Here is a 19,893-nt window from a genome sequence, read left to right as displayed (position 1 = left end):
AACGGTGTATCTCCAATCCACGTTAAGTTATAAGAAGAAAAAAGCAGACAAGATAATAAATGTGGGCATTAGTAGGCCTCAGTAATTGTTAGGTATTTATGATCTGAAGAGACTCTCTGTCTAAAGGAAGGTTGTCAAACATAGAAATTCTAGCATTTTGCATTGAGGTCCAACTTGGGTTGTCTTAAATGTATCCTTTTTTAATCTTTGATTTTATTTTAAGTTAAAAATTAAGGCCATCTGAATGCAATTGGGGGAGGGAGGCGTCTGGATTGGGTCTTGGTACAGAAAAAGGACATTAGTGGAAAAACTGGTCAAATATGAATAAAGCCTGGAGTTTAGTTAATAATAATGTAGCTATGTTGGAGTTTTAATGTGGACAAATTTGTGCAGGGTAACATTAAAAAAAAAAAAAAAAAAAAAAAAAACAAAAAACACTAACATCAGGCCAAAACTGGTTTGGCTCAGGGGATAGAGCATTAGCCTGCGGACTGGGGGGGTCCCGGGTTCGATTCTGGTCAAGGGCATGTGCCTTGGTTACGGGCACATCGCAGGTGGGGGGTGTGCAGGAGGCAGCTGATCAATGTTTCTCTCTCATCGATGTTTCTGACTTTCTATCCCTCTTTCTTCCTCTCTGTAAATAAAAATTTAAAAAATAATTAACATTAAGAGAAACAGTGAAGGGCATTGGGAACTCGCTGTGCTATATCTGCAACTTTTCTGTACATTTAAATCATTCCAAAATCAAAAACACTTTTAAGTGAAACAGAAGTCTTTAGACTTTAGATTCTAATATCTGCTCTTCACATATGTTCTGAAAGGAGACAGCATCCTAATGTTTAAAAATGAGGAGACTTGGGCAAGAGGATCTCACCCAATTGGTGATGCAAATTTTAAAACCTCAGAAGTGGAAGCATTTTTAGTGGCAAGATCCTTGAACTTAAGAGTCACTTTATTTGCCAAGAGGGTAAAGGGGGTCAATTATATGGTGATAGAAGGAGACTAGACTTTGGTTCATGAGTGTAGTCCTGCAACTTACATAAAGTTATTGAACAATGTTATCCCAATAAATTTAATTTAAAATTTTTATAAAATAATAAATAATGACAATGGGGAAATGTCATCTAATTTGAGTCTTAGCTCCAACATTTACTGTATTATATTCTTGGGGAAGTTATTTGCATTTGTCTTTTCAGAACCTGATTCTTCATTATAAAATGCAGATCTTGGCACCTACCATAACACATCATAATGAAAGGTCTTGTTATTACATTCTTCTTGGTATTAGTAAGAAACAGATTTTGGGAAGCAAGAGTGATCATTCTCAGGGGAATGATGGTTTTTCTTAGAACTCGTGGTTGCAAGTAACAAACACCCTCTTCAAACTAACTTAAGGCCAAAAAAAGGAGGAGGGGTGGGAGAAGGAAGGAAAGAAAGGGGGGACAGAAAGGGAGGTGGGGGGAGGAGGAAGAGGGAGGGGAGGAGCGTAGTGTTTGCTGGCAAGGTCTGCAGGCCTCAGCTCTTTAAAGGACTGTTGAACAGTTTGGGTATCAGGAGGGTCAGGATCAGGGCTGCTTTGCACAGGTCTCTGATGTTGTGTTCTGCCACTGTGTTTCTCTTCACTGCCTCATTCAGCTACCTTTGCTGAACTGCTGACTAGCCCATAGGTCTTGGATCTTGTCTTACAGGGTCTAGTGGCCACCTGGCCCAGCAGTTGGGGGAGGACAAGTTAAATGGGATGCACATCTCTCACCTGAAACTTCTGGTCTGCCTCCCCGCTGACCTCACTGCCATCCCTTTCCTCTTTAGGTTTCTGTAACCACTGACTGCTTCTGGGGCTCCACGAGGTTCTTGCTGATTTCCTCATTATGCCCCTGCCTGGAACTTCTCTCTCCATCTCTTCTCCTCTGCACGTAGGAATCCCTGTCCCTGGCTATTTCCTGTTCGAGCTTTAAGTCTTGGCTCATTTCTTAGAATTAATGTTTGTCAAGTGAATGAATGGCTTAGTCAGAGGTCCTAGTGTGAACTATGGAGGAAAGTAGGAACAGTAAAGGATGCCTTTGTCTGCCTGGAGCATCAACCTGCCTAGGGGAGCGGAGGAAGGGATGGCCAGGGTTGGAAAAGGTGGCATCCTGTCCTTGAAGCGGGAAGAGATGTTACTCCGGTCTGTATCAGCACAGCCCCTAACACTGTGTTTCATATGTGGTTGCGCTTGGTCCGATTGTGATGAAAGTGTTAGTCCAAGGAAAGGAAATGGAAATTCATGGGAGGATATTTGCACATGGAACACATATGCCACAGAAAAGTGGTTGGGTTTTTTGTTGTTTTTTATTTTTATTTTTTTTAATATATTTTATTGATTTTTTTACAGAGAGGAAGAGAGAGAGGGAGAGAGAGCTAGAAACGTTGATGAGAGAGAAACATCCACCAGCTGCCTTCTGCACACCCCCCACTGAGGAATGTGCCCGCAACCAATGTACATGCCCTTGACCAGAATCGAACCTGGGACCTTTCAGTCCAAAGACTGATGCTCTATCTACTGAGCCAAACCGGTTTCAGGTTGTTGTTGTTTTTTTAAAACTAACTTCCTTTAACGGAGTATGTGCTGGTCCGTTACCAGCACGCTCACAGATGTGTGCTCTCAGATACCTGCCTCAACCTTCCCCTGCCCTGCTTTTCCCACAGGGGTCTGCCCCTCGCAGGCTGCATTTCCCAGGCCCCTGTGCCTCTGGCTTCTGTCTGGGTTTGGCTGCAGAGTCATCGGCTGGGGACACAAGAGGGAAGGGAGCAGGAGGAAGCCCCCTCTTTCCAGCAGAGCCTCCAGCAGTGTCCTGCCTCCTGGCTCCATCTCTCACCAGGAAGGTCCCCAGGGTTCTAGCTTCCTTGGGTTCTAGCTCCAGAAGCCCCAGCTCTAGAGCTCCAGGAAGCCCAGCTCTGCGCTCGCTCCTCTGCCTTAGTGTTGTGGCTTCCTGCTCTCGGCAGTTTCTGAGCTCCACACTGCCCTGTCGGGCTTCTCGGCTCTTCCATCCTCCGTGTAACCATTTCCCTGAATTCATCCCTTTCTTCGAAATATGCAAGCAGTCTGCTTCCTGGTTAGACATTGACTGACTGGATTGTTTTCTAACTTTTAGCTTGAGACGTTAATTTGGGTTTTGATTGTATTTAACACACACACACACACACAGAAAGCGGACCTGATGACCACAGGGAACTACTAAAGAACTGTCTAATGGAATTATTTGTGATGCCTTAGTGCCTAACATAATTGACTTTGCAGGAGCAAGGCCTCTTGTTCCAAAACTTGTTTCCTTCCTCATTAGCCTTTGGAGCATCATCTGTCTTCGCTGGGCTCCGGGAGGATCCTCTGAGGCTAATCCTTCGCAGGGAGCCAATGTTAATTCTAGGACCATAGTTTCTGGGATAAATTACTAATTGGCTTCTGAACCACTTTAATAGAAGTAGGATGACTTTGTAAATTCTTCTTAATTCTGCTCTTAATTCTGTTGAAGCCAAATGTTTATTTTTAGTGAAGGAGGCAATTGCCAGGGCTGGGCGGCTGGATTCTACAGACTGTCTAGTATGAAGCAAACCACAGGAAATTTTTAAAGCCATTATCCAATCTGATCTGACCAGAGAGTTCTCAAAATTTCACAACAAAGCATTTTCTTTATTAAGATATTTTCATTACACAAGTACTTTTTAAACTATTTTAATAAAGAAATTTCAAAAGAAAAAATAGCATTTAAGAGATACCTGTGATGGCTATTTATCCACATCTGAAACTAAAACTTAAGAGCAAATCTTAAAAACTGTCCACTTATGTTGAAGAATGTCATTCTAGTTGGTATAACTTGAATAGCATTTTTTGTTATCTAATTCATTCCAGTCCCATGGATAGAGAGAAATGTTTTCCATGCTTTCCCCTGACTGTACCTGGCCTGAGATTTTTGTTTGCATTTTAGGTTCCGTGTACCACTTCGACAAGTCGACTTCAACTTGCATTTCTACTAATGCTCTTCTTCCAGACCCGTATGAATCAGAGAGGTAATTTTCTCCTTGTGGTTTTAATGGCCCTGTCTGTGGGAGGTGAAATAGCCCTAGTGATGGGAACCCATGATCCTCTGTGGCTCTCTGCTCAGGCCGAGTTCCTGACCAGAAAAATAAAATAAAAAGTTCATATGTTCTGAGGAAGAGTGTTTTATTCTCATTCGGAATCTGTCCCTGTAAGAGATGTCTCTGCCCATAAAGCCCAGAACAGCCCCGGTGTCTGTCCTGGAATGAAGCCTCTCCATAGAGAGGCGCTTGGGCCCCATAGCCAGCCCTGCTCTGCCCAGGTGTCCCCTTTCTCCCGGCTCTGGTGTCACCGTTTGTGCTGCAGCCTCATGCTGGCCCCTCAGAGAGCATTTCACACTCTTTAAAGCTTAGCTTGGCCCAGGACCAGGTGCCTTCTTTTCTACTCAGCCCAGCTGAGAGGGTGTGGAACACAACACAATTTATTCACTTAGGGAGGACAGGAGCAAAACCAAGAAAATGTAAGAAGCATAAAAGCATTCCAGCCTATAAATTACAGGTGTCTAGTCTATAAGCCCACTCGCAGAGTGTGAAGTCCTGCTCCATTTCCTGTCTTGTCTAAACTCAGTTTCTAATTCTTGGTATGGCTTCCGGTGCCCCGCTTGGGGTGTGTACTCCCTAAGCAACTGGCCGGTTGATGAGTAAGAGCGCCCTCTGCAGGTGGTTCTCTCTTGGCCTCCCTTTTTGTAAACCTGGCTTACAAAGCATGTTTCCATTCCGTTTCTATCTATTCTGTTCCCATCTCTCAGATATAGGCCTTTTCCCTGGTTTAACTGACAGGGCTGACCCCACAATGCCATAATGAATGAATGATCTCTTTCTTGACATGAGGCTCTGGCCCATTTACAAAGGGAAGGGTTTAGGGGGTGGGCAATGGTATATGTACAAAGATAATAATTTAATTTAAAAAAAATTTAAAAAAACAAAAACAAAGGGAAGGGTTTGGTCTCTTGTTAGTTTGGAAATACAACAGTATATTACCGTATGTATCAGTCTATTGTATTACTGTCATTGTGATGATGCCGCCTACTGATATCCTCAAAACTATCAATGGTTTATGGATGTAAACCTTCTATTTTGCACTCATGGATCTGGAGGTTGGCTGAGCTTCAGCCACTCTTGACTGGGTTCAGCTCATCTCAGACGGACTAGGCTGGACTCCAGGCTTCCAACTGGGCTCAGGTCTGTTTCACGTGTCTGCATTCCAAGACTCAGGCTGGAGGAGCCGCAGCCCCCTGGCCATCTTCTCCCTGAGAAGACAATGGAAACTCCCGAAGAGGCTGGCAGGAACTTGCCCTGTTCCCTCACACCTGAGGCCTGGCGTGCAGTCACTTCCGCCCACGTTCCTGCAGAAAGCAGGTCACGGCCGAGCCGTGGGTAGATTTTATTAACTGTTTGTCATGCTTCCATATAAAACATTCATCCAGGGACTTAATTAAAAGTCTTTCCCTCCTATTTAGCTCTGACAAACTTGGGTATAGCTTTAATTAGCCTAGAAAAATGTTTTGTTTTGTGTGGGGGGGTTTTTTTGTCCAGGGAGAGAGTGAAAATTGACCTTAACTATTAATAAAAACATTTTTTTAATTTTTAAACTTATATCAAGCACTGAGTTGTTTTATGAATATATCACAACAACCCTCTTATCAGAGAGCAAATTTTAAGCACCATTCTTAAGAGATGATACATAAGTACCAGTTCTTCAGTTTCCAAAGCCAGAATATTGTGGTTTAACTTTTCCTTTCTTCCTTCCTCATTGGATTATTATGAATTGATGTCCTGGATTCAGTAGCCATATGATATTCTGGTGGCTGATGTAAGGAGTCCATCAAAGACATATCAAACTTAAAGAATCATTATTTGCCTCTTTTTTGCTCTTTAGGGTTTATGTTGCCGAATCTCTCATTTCCAGCGCTGGAGAAGGACTGTTTTCAAAGGTCGCAGTGGGACCTAACACTGTTATGTCTTTTTATAATGGAGTCCGCATTACACACCAGGAGGTGAGTGAGGTACAAGTGCAAAATCAACTTGATTGGTTCAAATGCTTTGTTTTGAACACCGTTAATTTTTTCATTAATTCCTTTAACTGTAGTCTTCACTAGAAATACAAAGGAACAAACAGGCCTTTTTGTAAAATTGATTAGATATTATCTTAATAGCAATCTTTGGACTGCTGTAGCAAAAATACAGTAGACTGGGTGGCTTATCAACAACATACATTTATTTCTCAAGAGTTCTGGAGGCTCCAGAGTCCAAGATCAAGGTGTGAGCCCATCTCTGTGGCGAGCCGGCACAACCATGGCCTACTCAGCCCCAGGGCCTGCCAGCTCAGCCAGGTTCAGTGAGCCTGAGTCGGGGCAGTGAAGGATCAAGAAAAGACAGACAAGAGAAGGAAAGCTGGGTTCTTGGTGAGATGCTGTCCTCTCTTCCAGAGGCCTCTCTGATGAAGAACTAGCAACAGCACCACAGACTATAAGCCGTGTCTTTATTTTATAACCAGATTCCACAAAGCAAAATAAGGGCGTGGTCAGGATGTTTACAACATTCTCGTGGATTTCGATCCTATTCAACTACATACACCTGAATGCTATCAAGCCCACATCACTCAGACACATGGGGCCACAAGTTTGGACCGTAGGTTCAAGCTTACAACAACAGCTGTTGGCTATCATTGTGCTGGGAGGGCTCTGCCCTCCAATCTGGGACTTGCACGTGGCCATGAGAGGACTGTGCCCTCTCATCAGTCCGAGGCTTGAATCTGTCCAAACACTGTGGCCGCTCTCCACACACTTCCTGGTTCCTAGAAGGCCCTTTTTTTCTGTAACCTCACATGGCAGGAAGGATGATGGAGCTCTCTGAGGTCTTGTATAAGGACCCCAATCCCATTCATGAAGGCTCAGCCTGCCCTCATGACCTAATTACCTCCTAATACCATCACGCTGGGGATTAGGCTTCATTGAATTTGGGGGGACAACACAAACTTTCAGACACAGCAGATATTTTCTTCCTTATATTGAGCCTTAAAGTTATTTTTTTTTTAATTCCACAACTATTTTATAGAAAGTGGAATGCGTCAATAAGATAGTAATTGCTTCGACCTGGACTATATATACCCAGTCTCTGAAAAGTTGCGGTCCGCTTGGACTCTGTCAGAATCTAATTTCTGACCTTGGGCAGGGTGCTTGTAAGAGGACCCTCTACTTCTGTTTGTGCAGAAGCCGTACAGTCGCCTACATCTAGCCAGGAAGGGCCCTACTGCCCCCGCCCCAAAAAAATTTTAAAAATAAAAAGTTAAAAAGTTGAATCACCTCCTTTAAGACACAATCTTTGATATATTTCCCAGATTTCATATTGCTTGTTCTTATTTCTTCCCTTTACAATTAACTTCCTTAAGTATCTCCCTAAAGACAAAAGGTGTAATGCTCTTAGCACAGCCGGCACTCTACACCCTGACTCGTATTAAGCGTATGGGCCTTAAGCTCTTATGGAGGAGAGGTGCCGCTTTGAAAGAAGGCTTCAAGTGGCTCCGACTCTGCTTTGTTTGGGCTACTTAAAAAAACACATGGATGTGTAAAAAACGTGAGTTAGATGCTCGTGGGCTTCTGAGGTAATAATAGGTTTCAGCATGACGTGAAAAAATAAACAACCTTGGAACACCTGGTCATATTCGTGTGTCTTTGTAAGGGACTTTCCATCCTTCTTTTCATAGAAGATTAGGAAAAAGGATAAGTAATATGCTTTTTCCTTATCTTCCCCGGTGATAGCCGGTGATAGCCACCTATGCCTTCTGCACTATCAGCAGCAGAGCAATGCCTTAGGCCAGGGGTCGGCAAACATACAGCACTTTGGCCCCTTGAGTGTACTAACGCCACTTCTTCAAAATAGACTCGCCCAGGCCAAAAACTGCGCATGGACCACGAAGTTTCAATCCCACTGTCCGTGCGCGCCCGCACGACGTGGTATTTTGTGGAAGAGCCACACTCCATGGGCCAAAGAGCCACATGTGGCTCACGAGCCGCGGTTTGCCGACCACTGCCTTAGGCTCTTTTCAGGTCCCTGGCACTCCAACCAGGAAGTTTCACGGCAAGGGAGTCCCTATCTCTGACCTCCTCGGAACGTTGGGGAGAAAGTCCTCTCTAAGGCTCGCTCACGTGGTGTTTGCAGGTCGACAGCAGGGACTGGGCCCTCAATGGGAACACCCTCTCCCTCGATGAAGAGACGGTCATCGACGTGCCTGAGCCCTACAACCACGTGTCCAAGTACTGTGCCTCCCTGGGACACAAGGCAAACCACTCCTTCACGCCAAACTGCATCTACGACATGTGAGTATGACACCCGGCTGCTGGTGCTCTGGGCCTCGGGCCTTGAGACAGGGAGGGGGAAGCATGTCAAAGGTGTGCCCAGCCCCAGAGCAGACTGCGCCCTCAGGATACCCGAGGGTTCCCTGCCCAGGGCCTCACGGTTCCTACTTGAAACTCAAAATCTAGACAACGTTGCCCTTTGGCCTGGGCTGGCAAAGAAATGGAAAGTGCTTTGAAGAGGAGGAAGGCTACCGAAATACTGTATTTATTATAGTAGTTGCTGTTTCACGGTTGCTTTTCTGCCCTTCATTGTCTCATTCTGGAAAATTGGGGAGAGTGTATTTTTGAATAGTAAAAAATTGAAATTACTCTGCATAATGGAGAGTAGGGAATGCTTTCATGATGTGAAAGGAAAAAGAAGAGACTCACTCCTAAGCATAGGGCCCACATGAGGTCTAAGTGTAAAAGACCTATAAAATCAGAGTCCCTATTAATTGACAATAAAGAAGAATGAAATATTAACAAATGCTATGACATGGACAAGCCTTGAAAACATTATGCCAAGTGCAAGAAGCCAGTCACGAAAGACCATTTACGGCCAAATTCCTAGAGACCAGATGCAAGTCAGTGGTTGCCCAGAGCTGGGGGCAGTGGGGAGCATTGAGGGGTTGATGCCTACTGAAAATGGGGGAGCTTTTTAAAAATTTGATAGTGGGGATGGGTGCTCCACTAAAAACCACTGCACTGTATACTGTCAATGGGAGAACTTTATGATGTGTGAATTATATCTCAACAAAGCCATTGTTTTTAAATCAGATAATCCTACCTTCCTCTTGGGGGTTGACTCTCTTCTTCCACGGGCTCAGTGAGCCCCTTCCTGGAAACCTCTGTGGGCGGGAGCTTGCTGTTCTCCACAAGGTGGCTGTCCGGACAGACAGATATTCTGAAGTTAGTTTTGGGGCTCTCGGAGTGAATTTCATTTTATTTTTTGAGCCCAAGTACCGTAGGTTTCCCTGTAACATCCAGCTATTGGCCCTTACCGGCTCCCTTCCTCTCTGGTGCACCATATCCATTGCTCCTCCACATGGTAGCCCTGCAAATATCTCAGCAGTTTTATGTTCCCCCTGAATGTTCTCTTCCCGGAGTCAAGGATCTCAGACTGTTCCTTAACGGGAACAGTTGGGATTCTCTGTACCGCGGTCCCTGCTGTCCTTGGCTCCGCGTGAGAATGGCAGCTCTTCCCGGGAGCCAGGGCGCCCTCCGCGCCGCCTTCCCGCTCCGCTGTGGCTTGCAGGCAGTCCCTCGGCCCTCCAGCTGGTTAACATTAGCGGGGTCAGATCACGCGCACTTAACCTGCAGGAAAACTGCCAGGATTTGACCGTCCCTTCTTGCATCCCTGAGACGGCTTCAACATCGTCTGGCTGGGGCTTGCTTTCCTTGGCAGTCAGCAACAAGCACTGGAGCTACAGCTTCTTCCTAAAGGGCAGAGAGAAACGGCGACGTGTGTGTCATGTGAAATGAAACTGACACTCGTATTAACGCCAAGGCTCCCTCGGCCAATGTGAATGAGGCCAAAGCATGGTTCCAAGCTGCACACGGCTTAACAACAACCCCTTAAAGCAGTGGTAACAACGATAATAAATGCTACTTAGACTCCTGTTTTAAAACAAATCAGTTCTGTGATTTCACTGCAAAGACCTTTTTTTTTTTTTTTTTTTTTTTTTTTACCAAAAAGAAGAGGGAACAGGAGACAAGAGAAGGAGCCATTTGTACAAAAATCAAGTCCCTGTATTCTTCAGGGTTATTTTTTTCAAGCCCGATGTGACCAATTAGTTATTTGGGGCAATGGGGAGACTCCCTGAAGAACAATCAAATATAAAAGTCCAATACCAATCCATGGCATTCATTTGTTTCTAAACTCGGTGGCATTGGTATGCACCCTCGACACAAACAAAACGACGCCTCTGTAAGCTATTTTACCGGTCGTCGGGTACAGAATGCCCAAGGGACAGTCAAGAACTACTTTTCTGGCTGTAAGTACAGGTGACATGTCGGGAAGGCGCCAAGCGGCCTTGTGCAGCTAACGTTGACCGCCACTTTCTCTAGGTCAGCGGGTCCCCCCAGGAACTGGGTGGGGCAACTCCAGGCACCGTCCCTGATCCCGGACGGGAGCCTCAGGCCTCTGGGTCAGCAGAGTTGAGAGTTCTTGTCCGTTGTGTTTTAGTACCACCCTGAAGAGCCAGCAGCTGAAGCTGAGTTCTTTCTTAACTAGAACTCCATTTCAGGAGTATTATTCTTTTAATATTTTAATTTGAGACAGAGTTGTGATTTTAATAAGGAGTTCCTGAATCCCTTGTCCAGAAGTCTGCTCTGTGAGGGAGCACAAGCTGAGAATTCTGTGCTTGTGCACACACTTATACACATCACATGCTCTCACATATGCACAGATTCTTACACACGTGCACAGGCTCTCACACGTACACACTCACATGTGCATGGGCTCACCATAGTAACTAATATTAGTTGAGTCCTCACTTTGTGCCAGGCACTGTGAGGTGCTTTAAATGTGACCCTATTTTGTCACAACAACCACTTACGTCGGATAAGGATTACTGCACGTGAGGTAAGTGAGATTCAGAGATAGAGCGGAACTATCCAAGAGGAGGCATGATCACTTGTGGAACCAGGACTCACATGCCTTTCGGAAAACATGACCCCGGAGTTGGGTAAAAGTAGGGGACCCCCCGAATGAGGTTGACATTGGTCCTTTTAACCACACACACGATGTCCTTAAGCTACAGCCACACTCCATTCCCATGTGCCCATCTGACTTTAGGCCTGGGAAATTCCCCTTCGATGTCTCCATGCCCTTTGCTCAAAATGCGACCATAAATGCATGAGATATTGACTAGGTGCATATCAAAACACAGCTCAGCCGAAACCAGTTTGGCTCAATGGATAGAGCGTCGGCTTGGGGACTGAAAGGTCCCGGGTTCGATTCCGGTCAAGGGCATGTACCTTGGTTGCGGGCATATACCCAGTAGGGGGTGTGCAAGAGGCAGCTGATCGATGACTCTCTCATCGATGTTTCTGACTCTCTATCTCCCTTCCTCTCTGTACAAAATCAATAAAATATTAAAAAAAAAAAAAAAAAAAAAAACCACACAGCTCAGTTCCTTCTGGCTATGCCTCACACACACCCATTTTGGGTTTCGGCAGCTGTGAGGGGAGTCCATTGCCTAGTTATTTCCTGTCCTGAAGAGAGCTGCAGGGGAGCTCGGGGGGTGGGGGGGACACCCTTGGCAAAGGAACTTGATAGGGCGAGTCCTGCTGCTGTTTCTGCGAGACCCCGTCCGTCTGGGGTGAGAGGCCGCCCCTTGCAGCAGGCTCTCCGGGGAGCTGTGACACCGGAGGGCAGGGAGGCTTGCTTTCCCGCTCAGAGAAACCTTCATCTACACGTTTGCTAGAAAAGAATACGTCCTCTGTCTGTAGAGGGTAGAGTACAGAGCTTTTCGCTTTGGGACATCCACAGGGCTCATATCTCCCAATGCCCTGGTCCAGCCGCCTCTGCCCTCCGCCAGGTACAGCCAGGCAATCCGATGGCACAGGCCAGCTGAGCTGAAACGCGGGCAGGCTGGGCTGGGTTCCATTCCTCATTAAGGACAGGCTTTTGTTGTTGACCGTGATTGCTGGTTGATACCCTGTTTCCCCGAAAATAAGACAGTGTCTTAATTTTTTCTCCCTAAGTTGCGCTAGGTCTTATTTTCAGGGAATGTCTTATCTTTCCATGCGCTAGGTCTTGTTTTCAGAGGATGTCTTATTTTCGGGGAAACACAGTAAGTACAGATGCCAAACATGCTCAAAAAGGAGGATAGAGCAGTGCTTCGGAGACTTCCACGGTGGCTGGCAATCATGTGGAAACTTCTTGGATGCCTCCGTGCATGCCTTTGTTCAAAAATGAGACAGTAAATGCATGAGACATCAGATGCAGGTGCCGACCCCGCAGGCCTCCCTGGGGCTGAGGTTCCCCTGTTAGCGCCTCCGGGGGGATCTGGGGACCCCACGTTGAGGACCTCCATGTGGTGTCCGGGGCAGTGGGGGGCGGGGAGCACGTGGGAGATTCCACATCTGCCCCCACCCCTCCCCCCCTGGCTCCCAACCTTCCCCGGGAATGACTGTGCACGTCTGTCTTGGCGCCTAGGTTTGTCCACCCCCGCTTCGGGCCCATCAAGTGCATCCGCACGCTGCGCGCCGTGGAGGCCGACGAGGAGCTCACCGTGGCCTACGGCTACGACCACAGCCCCCCGGGGAAGAGCGGGCCCGAAGCCCCCGAGTGGTACCAGGTGGAGCTGAAGGCCTTCCAGGCGGCCCAGCAGAAGTGAGGGCCCAGGCCCGGGGCCCCGGCGGGCGGGCCGGGAACGCGGATCTATGCACCAGGTTCATCCAACCACGGGACAACCAGGGACGGCTCGTGCTGTGACGTCACACATCCTCTGGCTCCGCGGCCCGCCGCCGCCACCCTCGCGCACACTGACTAGGTTTGACTGTATTACTCTCGCCAGATTTAAAATTAGCTAGCCCTGCCGCAGCGCCCTGCCCAGAGGCATCGTGGAGGGAGCGCTTGACATAGACAGCAGGAGGCTCTTGGGTGGTTCGAGTCTAAATCTGGACCACACTGTGAGATGCCAAACGATTCGACTGAAAAAGGGAAAGGGGGGTTTTTTGTGTCCTTTTTAGCCAGTGGTTTTTCCATGATGTTTTTTTTTCCCCCCCCTCCCCGCGATGGCCAATGTAACGTGTGCTGTCATCGCGCCTGCCCATGGGCCATATGGAGGATAGAGAATTACTACGTTTCTATTCTCTACGTGTAGGATAATTTGCCTTTTAACCTTTGATCTGTATCTTGCAATAGAATGGCTTTGTTTTTCCCCCTTAGCGAACAGAAGCCCAGCTTTGGGTCATTTCGCCCCTCAGTCCTGTTCCCTTAGATACCTTCCACAGGGGGAGAACTCCCACGTGGATTCTTGTGTCAGTGCCAGTGTGTAGGTCTCTCTGGCTCTTTCTAGATCATCGTTTCATGATTATGTCCTAATATTCAAGAACCGGCTCAGAGAGCCGGGGCATTATTATAGAATTTATTATTCTCGCATGTAAACAAAGATAACCTTTGCATTAAGATGTGGGAGGAAAGAGTTTACTTTTTTGTTCGCATTAAGTTATGGAAGAGTTGTAATATATACACACATATATATTTTTTTTAAGAAAGAAGAGAGGGGAAAGTAGTATTTCTAAGCAGTAGCTGTGGCAATTTTTGCAATATCTTCAGTAGCGTTAGTGATTCCTTTCTCTGGGCACACACATTAAATGTACATAACGCAGAGCAGGCTGGCTTGTGACACGGTGCACTGAATTCAGGAGCCAAACGGCAGGCTTGAATTTCTGACACAGAATTCACAAGTTGTCCTGGTTTTGTTTGTTTTTTTTAACCGCTACTGTTAAGAGAGACATACTGATCACTAGGTACAAATCAACCCTTAGTGCTAAAACTCTTCATCGTTGTGGTTTCAAAGCACTTAACCCGCTTCAGAGCATTGTGAATTAAGAACAACACCTGCATAGTTTTAAAGCAACAATATCAATAGCATTTCAGCCTTTTTGCAAGCCATGTGTAATCACGACTGCAGGAATGAGGAGAGGGAAAAAAACACCTGTCTTTAGTTTAGCTAATTAGGTATATAACATAACCGGGATCGCTCTGACGGAATTCGGAGAGTTTGGGGTTTTTGTGTCAGCGAGGTCTTCCCTAGGCGCCCCCACAGGGTGGCTGGGAGGTCTGCCTGGGAGGCCTGCCGAGCAGCAGCGACTCGATGGGCAGTTGTCACCTGACCATTTGGGTCCCGAAAGCTGAAAGTAGCTGGTAGTGAGCTCTGGCTGAGGAGAGCGGGTTTGCTGGGAGGAAGACAAGAGCGAAGAAACCAGCAGAAGACAGTCTGATAGTCCTTATCCGCTACGCACAGCTCTCTCTGGAAGAATTACACAGATGTGCCTGACCCAGGCTCTCACAGCTTTCCGTGCAGGCAGCCCCCAGGGGCACGGGCCTCAGCCCTCCAGATGGTGACAAAAGCCTCCTGTGTGCCTCCTGCGCTGGGCGGCACGGTCTCAGGGAGATGGGCTGATGGTCCACAGGAGAGAGGCTTCAGGGCTGCCAGAGAGATGCCTCACCAAGGACCGAAGAGAGCTTTCAGGTTCAAAGGCACCAGGATAGGATCGCTCCTATCCTGTAGAAAGAGGCGGCTCTGTCCACGGTGACAGGCAGGCAGCCTTGGGACTTGCGTTCTGATAGGTGCTTTCCTTCCCACGGGTCCCCCGAGAGGGGTGTTGGTGGGAGAGAGGCGGCCTTCAGGAATCCCAGTGTGCTGTGCAGTGGAGTCAGGTCAGGGAGGGAGGCCAGGGAGAGGATGGCTGGGTCGCACCCGGAGGCAGCCACACTCTGAAGGATTTCATTCCTAAGACTGCAAGAGGGTGTAATTTCTGTCCTCGTGGGCTACCCTGATTACCCCAGGCAAACGGGATTTTTCTCCTTTTTATTTTTTTATGAAGAGCTGTAAGTAATGACTAACCGACCAGTTCATTAGCTATTGGACGGTAACACTCTGCATCTAAAGCCAGCGGGGAACAAACCCAGCAGGGCCTCTCTCCCTCTTCCTCCCCCACCGCCCCTCGCTGTCTGCTGGCTCTTCTCCTTCCTCTTTCTCCCTCTGTGGCCAGGCCTGGGTGTCTGTGCGCCCCTACACCCCCAACCCGCCTCCCGCTCTCTGCCTCCCTCTCCTCTGTGCTCGCAGCTCCTCCCTCAGGTCTCTCTGGCTCTGAGCACCCTCTGTTCCAACCGGCCCCTGCCCCCGTCTGGTTCTCCATCTCTGAAATCCTTCAGAGTGCGGACCTCTCTTCATTGGCTCTGTGTCCCCTCTGGCTCTGTCGCTCACCTGCCCCACACGCACACACCCTTCTCCCCCAGATGTGAGGCTTTGTCACAGGGTGGGGGTTGAGGGGGCTGGGGTTCACTGAGACCTGGAGGGAGGAAAAGAAGTCAAGGGAGCTGACAGTCCCTAAGGAAGTAACCGGTGGGTTAGGGAGGGTTGTTCCCGGTTGGAGCGAGTCTGAGGGGAAAGCCTGCCAAACCCTTACATCCTGCGGAAGGAAATGTGTCAGGGAGCTGGCAGTGTCCTCAGCGTCACAATCACAGCAGGAATGGGGAAGCGTCCATGGCGAGGGGAATAAAGAAGTCACTTTTTGCTCCCCGGAACCCGGCGGGTGTCTGTGGCTGTGCAGCCCGCCAGGCCACGAGGGGATTCGCTCAGAGCCTCTCAGTCCGGCCCCTGCATGACCAGAACTTTCCTTAGCAGCTTTTCTGTGGTGAAACGTTATCTTGTGTTACTTAGGAATAGGAACTGATCCGTGGGAGCATGTCCCCAAACGGACATTGGGACCGACCGACCGACAGAAACAACTGTAAGAACTGAGTTTCCGGTGCAAAGAAATGACAAGCAGCCGGCCCAGAATGCTTGCGTTCTGTAGGGCCTGTTCCTATGTCCACAGCTTCCCCCCTGGTCTGCCTGAGCAGCTGAGAAGGAATCCCTTACCCAGGGCCTCTGGGAATCTGCCGGGGGCTGCGGTCAAGCTTCTCCGCCCTCTGGAGGTTCTTCATGCTCCTCCAGATTTCCTTCCCACCAACCCGCTGAGAAGGCCCAGGTGGAGGCCATGGGCTGTGACTATTACAATGGCAGGAGCTGTGGACAGTGGACTCTAGGGTTATCTTCCCAAGTGAGACAGAGGTGGCACTTTAGGAACTTCCTTTAACAGAGAAAAGTTTAAGTCACTCAACTGCAAAGTGCATTTACGATCTTCCAAGAAGGTAAAGTTTTGGTTTGCTTTGTTTTAAAGCAGTTGCCTCGTGTTTCTGTCTTAAGGGCAGTCAGTGATTTAAAATCGGACATTTTTCCTTTAAGAAAAAATGAGCAAAGCGATGTTGCAAGACCGATGATTGTGATGTTTCTTTGCCACAGATCAAAGGTTCACAAAAATCCGTTAAATCTACGTCTCCTGGTGGAGGCACCTTGGTAGATTGGGGATTTGTTTGTTTGTTTTTCTTTGATCTTTCCCGTTAGGGATGGGGGCCTCGGTGTACCTTCTTCAGTTTAAAGATTCTAAATTGTAATCGTTCTGTTTTGGCAAACGTGTGCATAACAGATTCAGAGCAATGAAGCGATTTCAAGCCATACAACCACCAGGGTGGGAAACCCTTTTCACAAATTTTAATGTGTTTGTATGTAAATAGATGTTTGTATGAACTATTTTCATGGTAGAATGAATATATTTAAATGAAGCTGAATTACTCCAGTGCTGTTTAAACAAATTACAAAATTAATTTTTTTGGTGAGATTTACCTGAGTCTATTGAGATACAATGCAGATCAATTTTGATTTTTTTTTTTTTTTTTAAATCAAAAGCCTACGGCTAACTCTGACCCGAGGCAGCTTCCCTGCGTGGTTGCACCTGACGCGGAGAGAGCTTGTAGGCTTCCCCAGTGCCTCCGCCGCTTCCTGGTGTAAGTTAGGTGCTCGTGGAGGTGTGTCCGCCCCCCAGCGACCTCACCCCTGGCCCCTGGGGCCTGCGGGGGAGTTCCAGGCATTAGAGACACTGGTGCATTTTATCCAGAGCACAATTTTTTTGCAGGGCAGCAGAATCCGAAGCCAGACGTGGCCGCGTGCACCTCCGAGCGGGGTTTTCCGGCCGCCATCCACCGCCACCCTTACTGCCTAAGTCACACACGTCAGGGAGGCTGCCCTCAGTGGAGTTGGGGCTCAGACCCCGGGGTGGGACTTCACGGCTTTGCGAGCAGCGCCGGCCCCCCCTGACCTCCACCTCGCAGAGAGGAAGGAGGCGGGCGCGGCCGGGCAAGGGGCCCCTTTCTCAGCACAGAACATTTCCTGTCTCAGCTCTGGGAGACTGACTATGCACGTTCGCACCCGACTTCCAGCCAGAGAGAGACGCCCTCGGGTAACACCAACCCCTGCTTCCTCCGTCTGTGAATCCGAGACCAAGACCAGTCACACCCTTGGGTATACCCCCCAGCCCTTCGGATGCTTATGTCACTAAAACACTCCTTTATAATGATTTTCAACTTGAGTGGGGGTTTTCTTTTTCCCCCCTGCTTTGGTCCTGGATATAATGGCATGATCCGTTTTATGAAAAAAAAAAAAAAAATGTCACTGTGCATATTAGCAATATGTCCACACACGCCACTGGCGTGGTTACGTTTTGGGTCACTGTAATTAATCTCGATTCATGGACTAGGAAATACAGGGACTACGTGATGCCCGCGTATCACCGAAGAACTTAGGTTCCTGGTTCTGCGCTCCCTGCTTCGGAAGTTTATCCTCCTGGTTCTTCTACCTTCTCTCTTTATTCCGAGATGCGTTTATGAGGTTGTGAGCTATGTTTACGGATTGGAAGCCAGGGGTACGCTTTCAGCATTTGTTGCAGCCAAGAGTTAGCCCCACCACAGTTAATGAGCATCTTTGACTGGTCTTCTGTGGAATTTGAACTAAATCTATGAGCCTTATTCAATATCTATAATTCTATGGTTTTTTAAAATTATGAGGAATTAATGAAAGATGTTTACATGCATAATGTTTGCCCTTACCGTGTGATGAGTGAGTTTTTTGTAGTGTGTCTGGGTGCATGTGCAAGAGAGTAGGAAAAATGTTTCTGAAACAAAACTTGACAAATATTTGTAATGAAAAGTAAACCTAAAGATTGCTATATTATTGCGCTATAGAAACAATGCAAGTATTAAACAAAATATACAATCACTGTCATACTGTATTCCTTCGGTCGTCAAGGGCAAAAAGGGAATGGCGGTTTTCCTATCACCCATCCAACAACATATTTCGATTACTAAGCAAACTTTACATTTTAAGTTGTTTAAAAATAGCATTAACCAGTTCCCGTTTTCAAAGCATTGTGGCAGGACTGCGGCGGAGAATGGAAAGATTAGGAGTGTTTGTGGTATATTTGTCCTAACTCCACGTACACACATAAATCCAGAAAACTTAGCAAAATCCCCCCAAGCATCTCTGATTGATGACGTAAGTGTTAAGGGTATTGAATGTAAATGAGGTAATCAGGTAACCCAGTGTTTCCCAAACTTCTCTCATGGTGAGAATCACCTGGTGGAGTTGTTAAACTACAGATTCCTGAATCCCAACTAAGAAAAGCTAAGCTAGAATTTTTGGGAACATATAGGTAAAATTGTATACTTAACTAGTGCTCTAAGACAGCTCCACCAGGTGATTCTCATCATGAGACAAGTTTGGGAAACACTGATAACCGACCTGGCCGATGGGAATACAAAACAAATAACGCCTGCCCTCCCTGGTCCCCCTTCTCTGCAGCTGGGGAAGCTAGCGGGTCACGCCAGGCTGCCAGGCCATGTGCCACACACTGTCCATGGCTCGTTAGCGAACCCTCTCCGTGGCCTCCCTCAGATGCCCGGCTTTGGGGTTCCCGCAAGTGTATCTGACCGGGTGCACACAGAGCATTCTCCAAATAGTTCCTGTGAGAATGACGCTCTCGTTTTTTTAAATCATGTTCTTGGTTTGCTCATTCGCTCAAGACACATTTCTCAAGCTTGACCACCTAGCAGTCCCTGTTTCAGGCCATTAACAAATGAGTGCACAAAAGCAGAGTCCCAGCCAGCCCGGAAGGGACGAATGCGACAGGGAAGTGTGTGGAACAGGAAGGGGGAGTGGGGGAGGGGCTGTAGGGGTGAGATTGGGGACCTCACTGAGAGGGGAGAGCCCAAGCTGGGGGGTCTGGGGAAAGGTTCTGGGTCCAGGAGGAGCTGTAAGGGGCCCAACCCTGAGTGGGGAGCTGCGTGGAGTGTCCAAGAGCAGGGAGGCCAGGGAGTCAGATTCCATATGGCCCCAAAGCCTTAAGGACTTTGTTTTTAACTCAGAGTGTGATGGGAGGTCAACCAATGATGTAAGATACTAAACAGCCCAGCTGGTGTGGCTCAGTGGTTGAGCATCAACCTATGAACCAGGAGGCTGTGGTTCGATTCCCAGTCAAGGCACATGCCTGGTTGCAGGCTCCATCCCCAGTGTAGGGTGTGCAGGAGGCAGCCAATCAAAGATACTCTCTCATCATTGATGTTTCTCTCTCTCTCTCCCTCTCCCTTCCTCTCTGAAACCAATAATAAGATATATTTGAAAAAATAAAAAATTACTAAACAAACCAGCCTTGTTCCACCTAGTCTACTGAAGGTCCCAAACACTCCTTTGCTATTTTCATTGTTGTTAGCCCTTCCAGTGGAGCAGAAGAGTGGCAAGACCTGCCCCCCTTGGGTACCTGGGCACTCTGGGAGTGAACAGGTGAGGGTAGACAGGAGCGGGGACCCAGGCCGAAACAGGAAGTACAGCATGATGGTGGGTGGGATGGAAGGGGTGATGGTGGTGGGAAGTGG

The 19,893-nt window shown here is 47.7% G+C and overlaps 1 protein-coding gene and 1 long non-coding RNA gene across 3 annotated transcripts in view; one reads left to right on the top strand and one right to left on the bottom strand.

Moving 5' to 3' along the window:
* Positions 1 to 18,241, top strand: part of SETD7 (SET domain containing 7, histone lysine methyltransferase) — a 39,432-nt gene extending 21,191 nt beyond the window's left edge. For both annotated transcript variants that reach the window (XM_036424834.2, XM_036424833.2), the window contains exons 5-8: positions 3,963 to 4,044; positions 5,951 to 6,068; positions 8,233 to 8,390; positions 12,571 to 18,241. In XM_036424834.2, the coding sequence (XP_036280727.1) occupies positions 3,963 to 4,044; positions 5,951 to 6,068; positions 8,233 to 8,390; positions 12,571 to 12,751 (539 nt within the window). In that variant the 3' untranslated portion in view covers positions 12,752 to 18,241. The remainder of the gene's footprint in view (positions 1 to 3,962; positions 4,045 to 5,950; positions 6,069 to 8,232; positions 8,391 to 12,570) is intronic.
* LOC123651754 lies at positions 9,174 to 9,520 on the bottom strand. The gene is made up of 2 exons (XR_006740641.1): positions 9,410 to 9,520; positions 9,174 to 9,291 (listed from the first exon to the last, which is right to left on the bottom strand). It is a non-coding gene; the product is annotated as an uncharacterized LOC123651754 (long non-coding RNA).
* Positions 18,242 to 19,893: the final 1,652 nt, after the last annotated feature.

Source organism: Pipistrellus kuhlii, unplaced genomic scaffold (assembly GCF_014108245.1).
Source record: "Pipistrellus kuhlii isolate mPipKuh1 unplaced genomic scaffold, mPipKuh1.p scaffold_m20_p_8, whole genome shotgun sequence".
Lineage (NCBI taxonomy): Eukaryota > Metazoa > Chordata > Mammalia > Chiroptera > Vespertilionidae > Pipistrellus > Pipistrellus kuhlii.
This window is presented reverse-complemented; position numbering and strand designations above follow the sequence as displayed.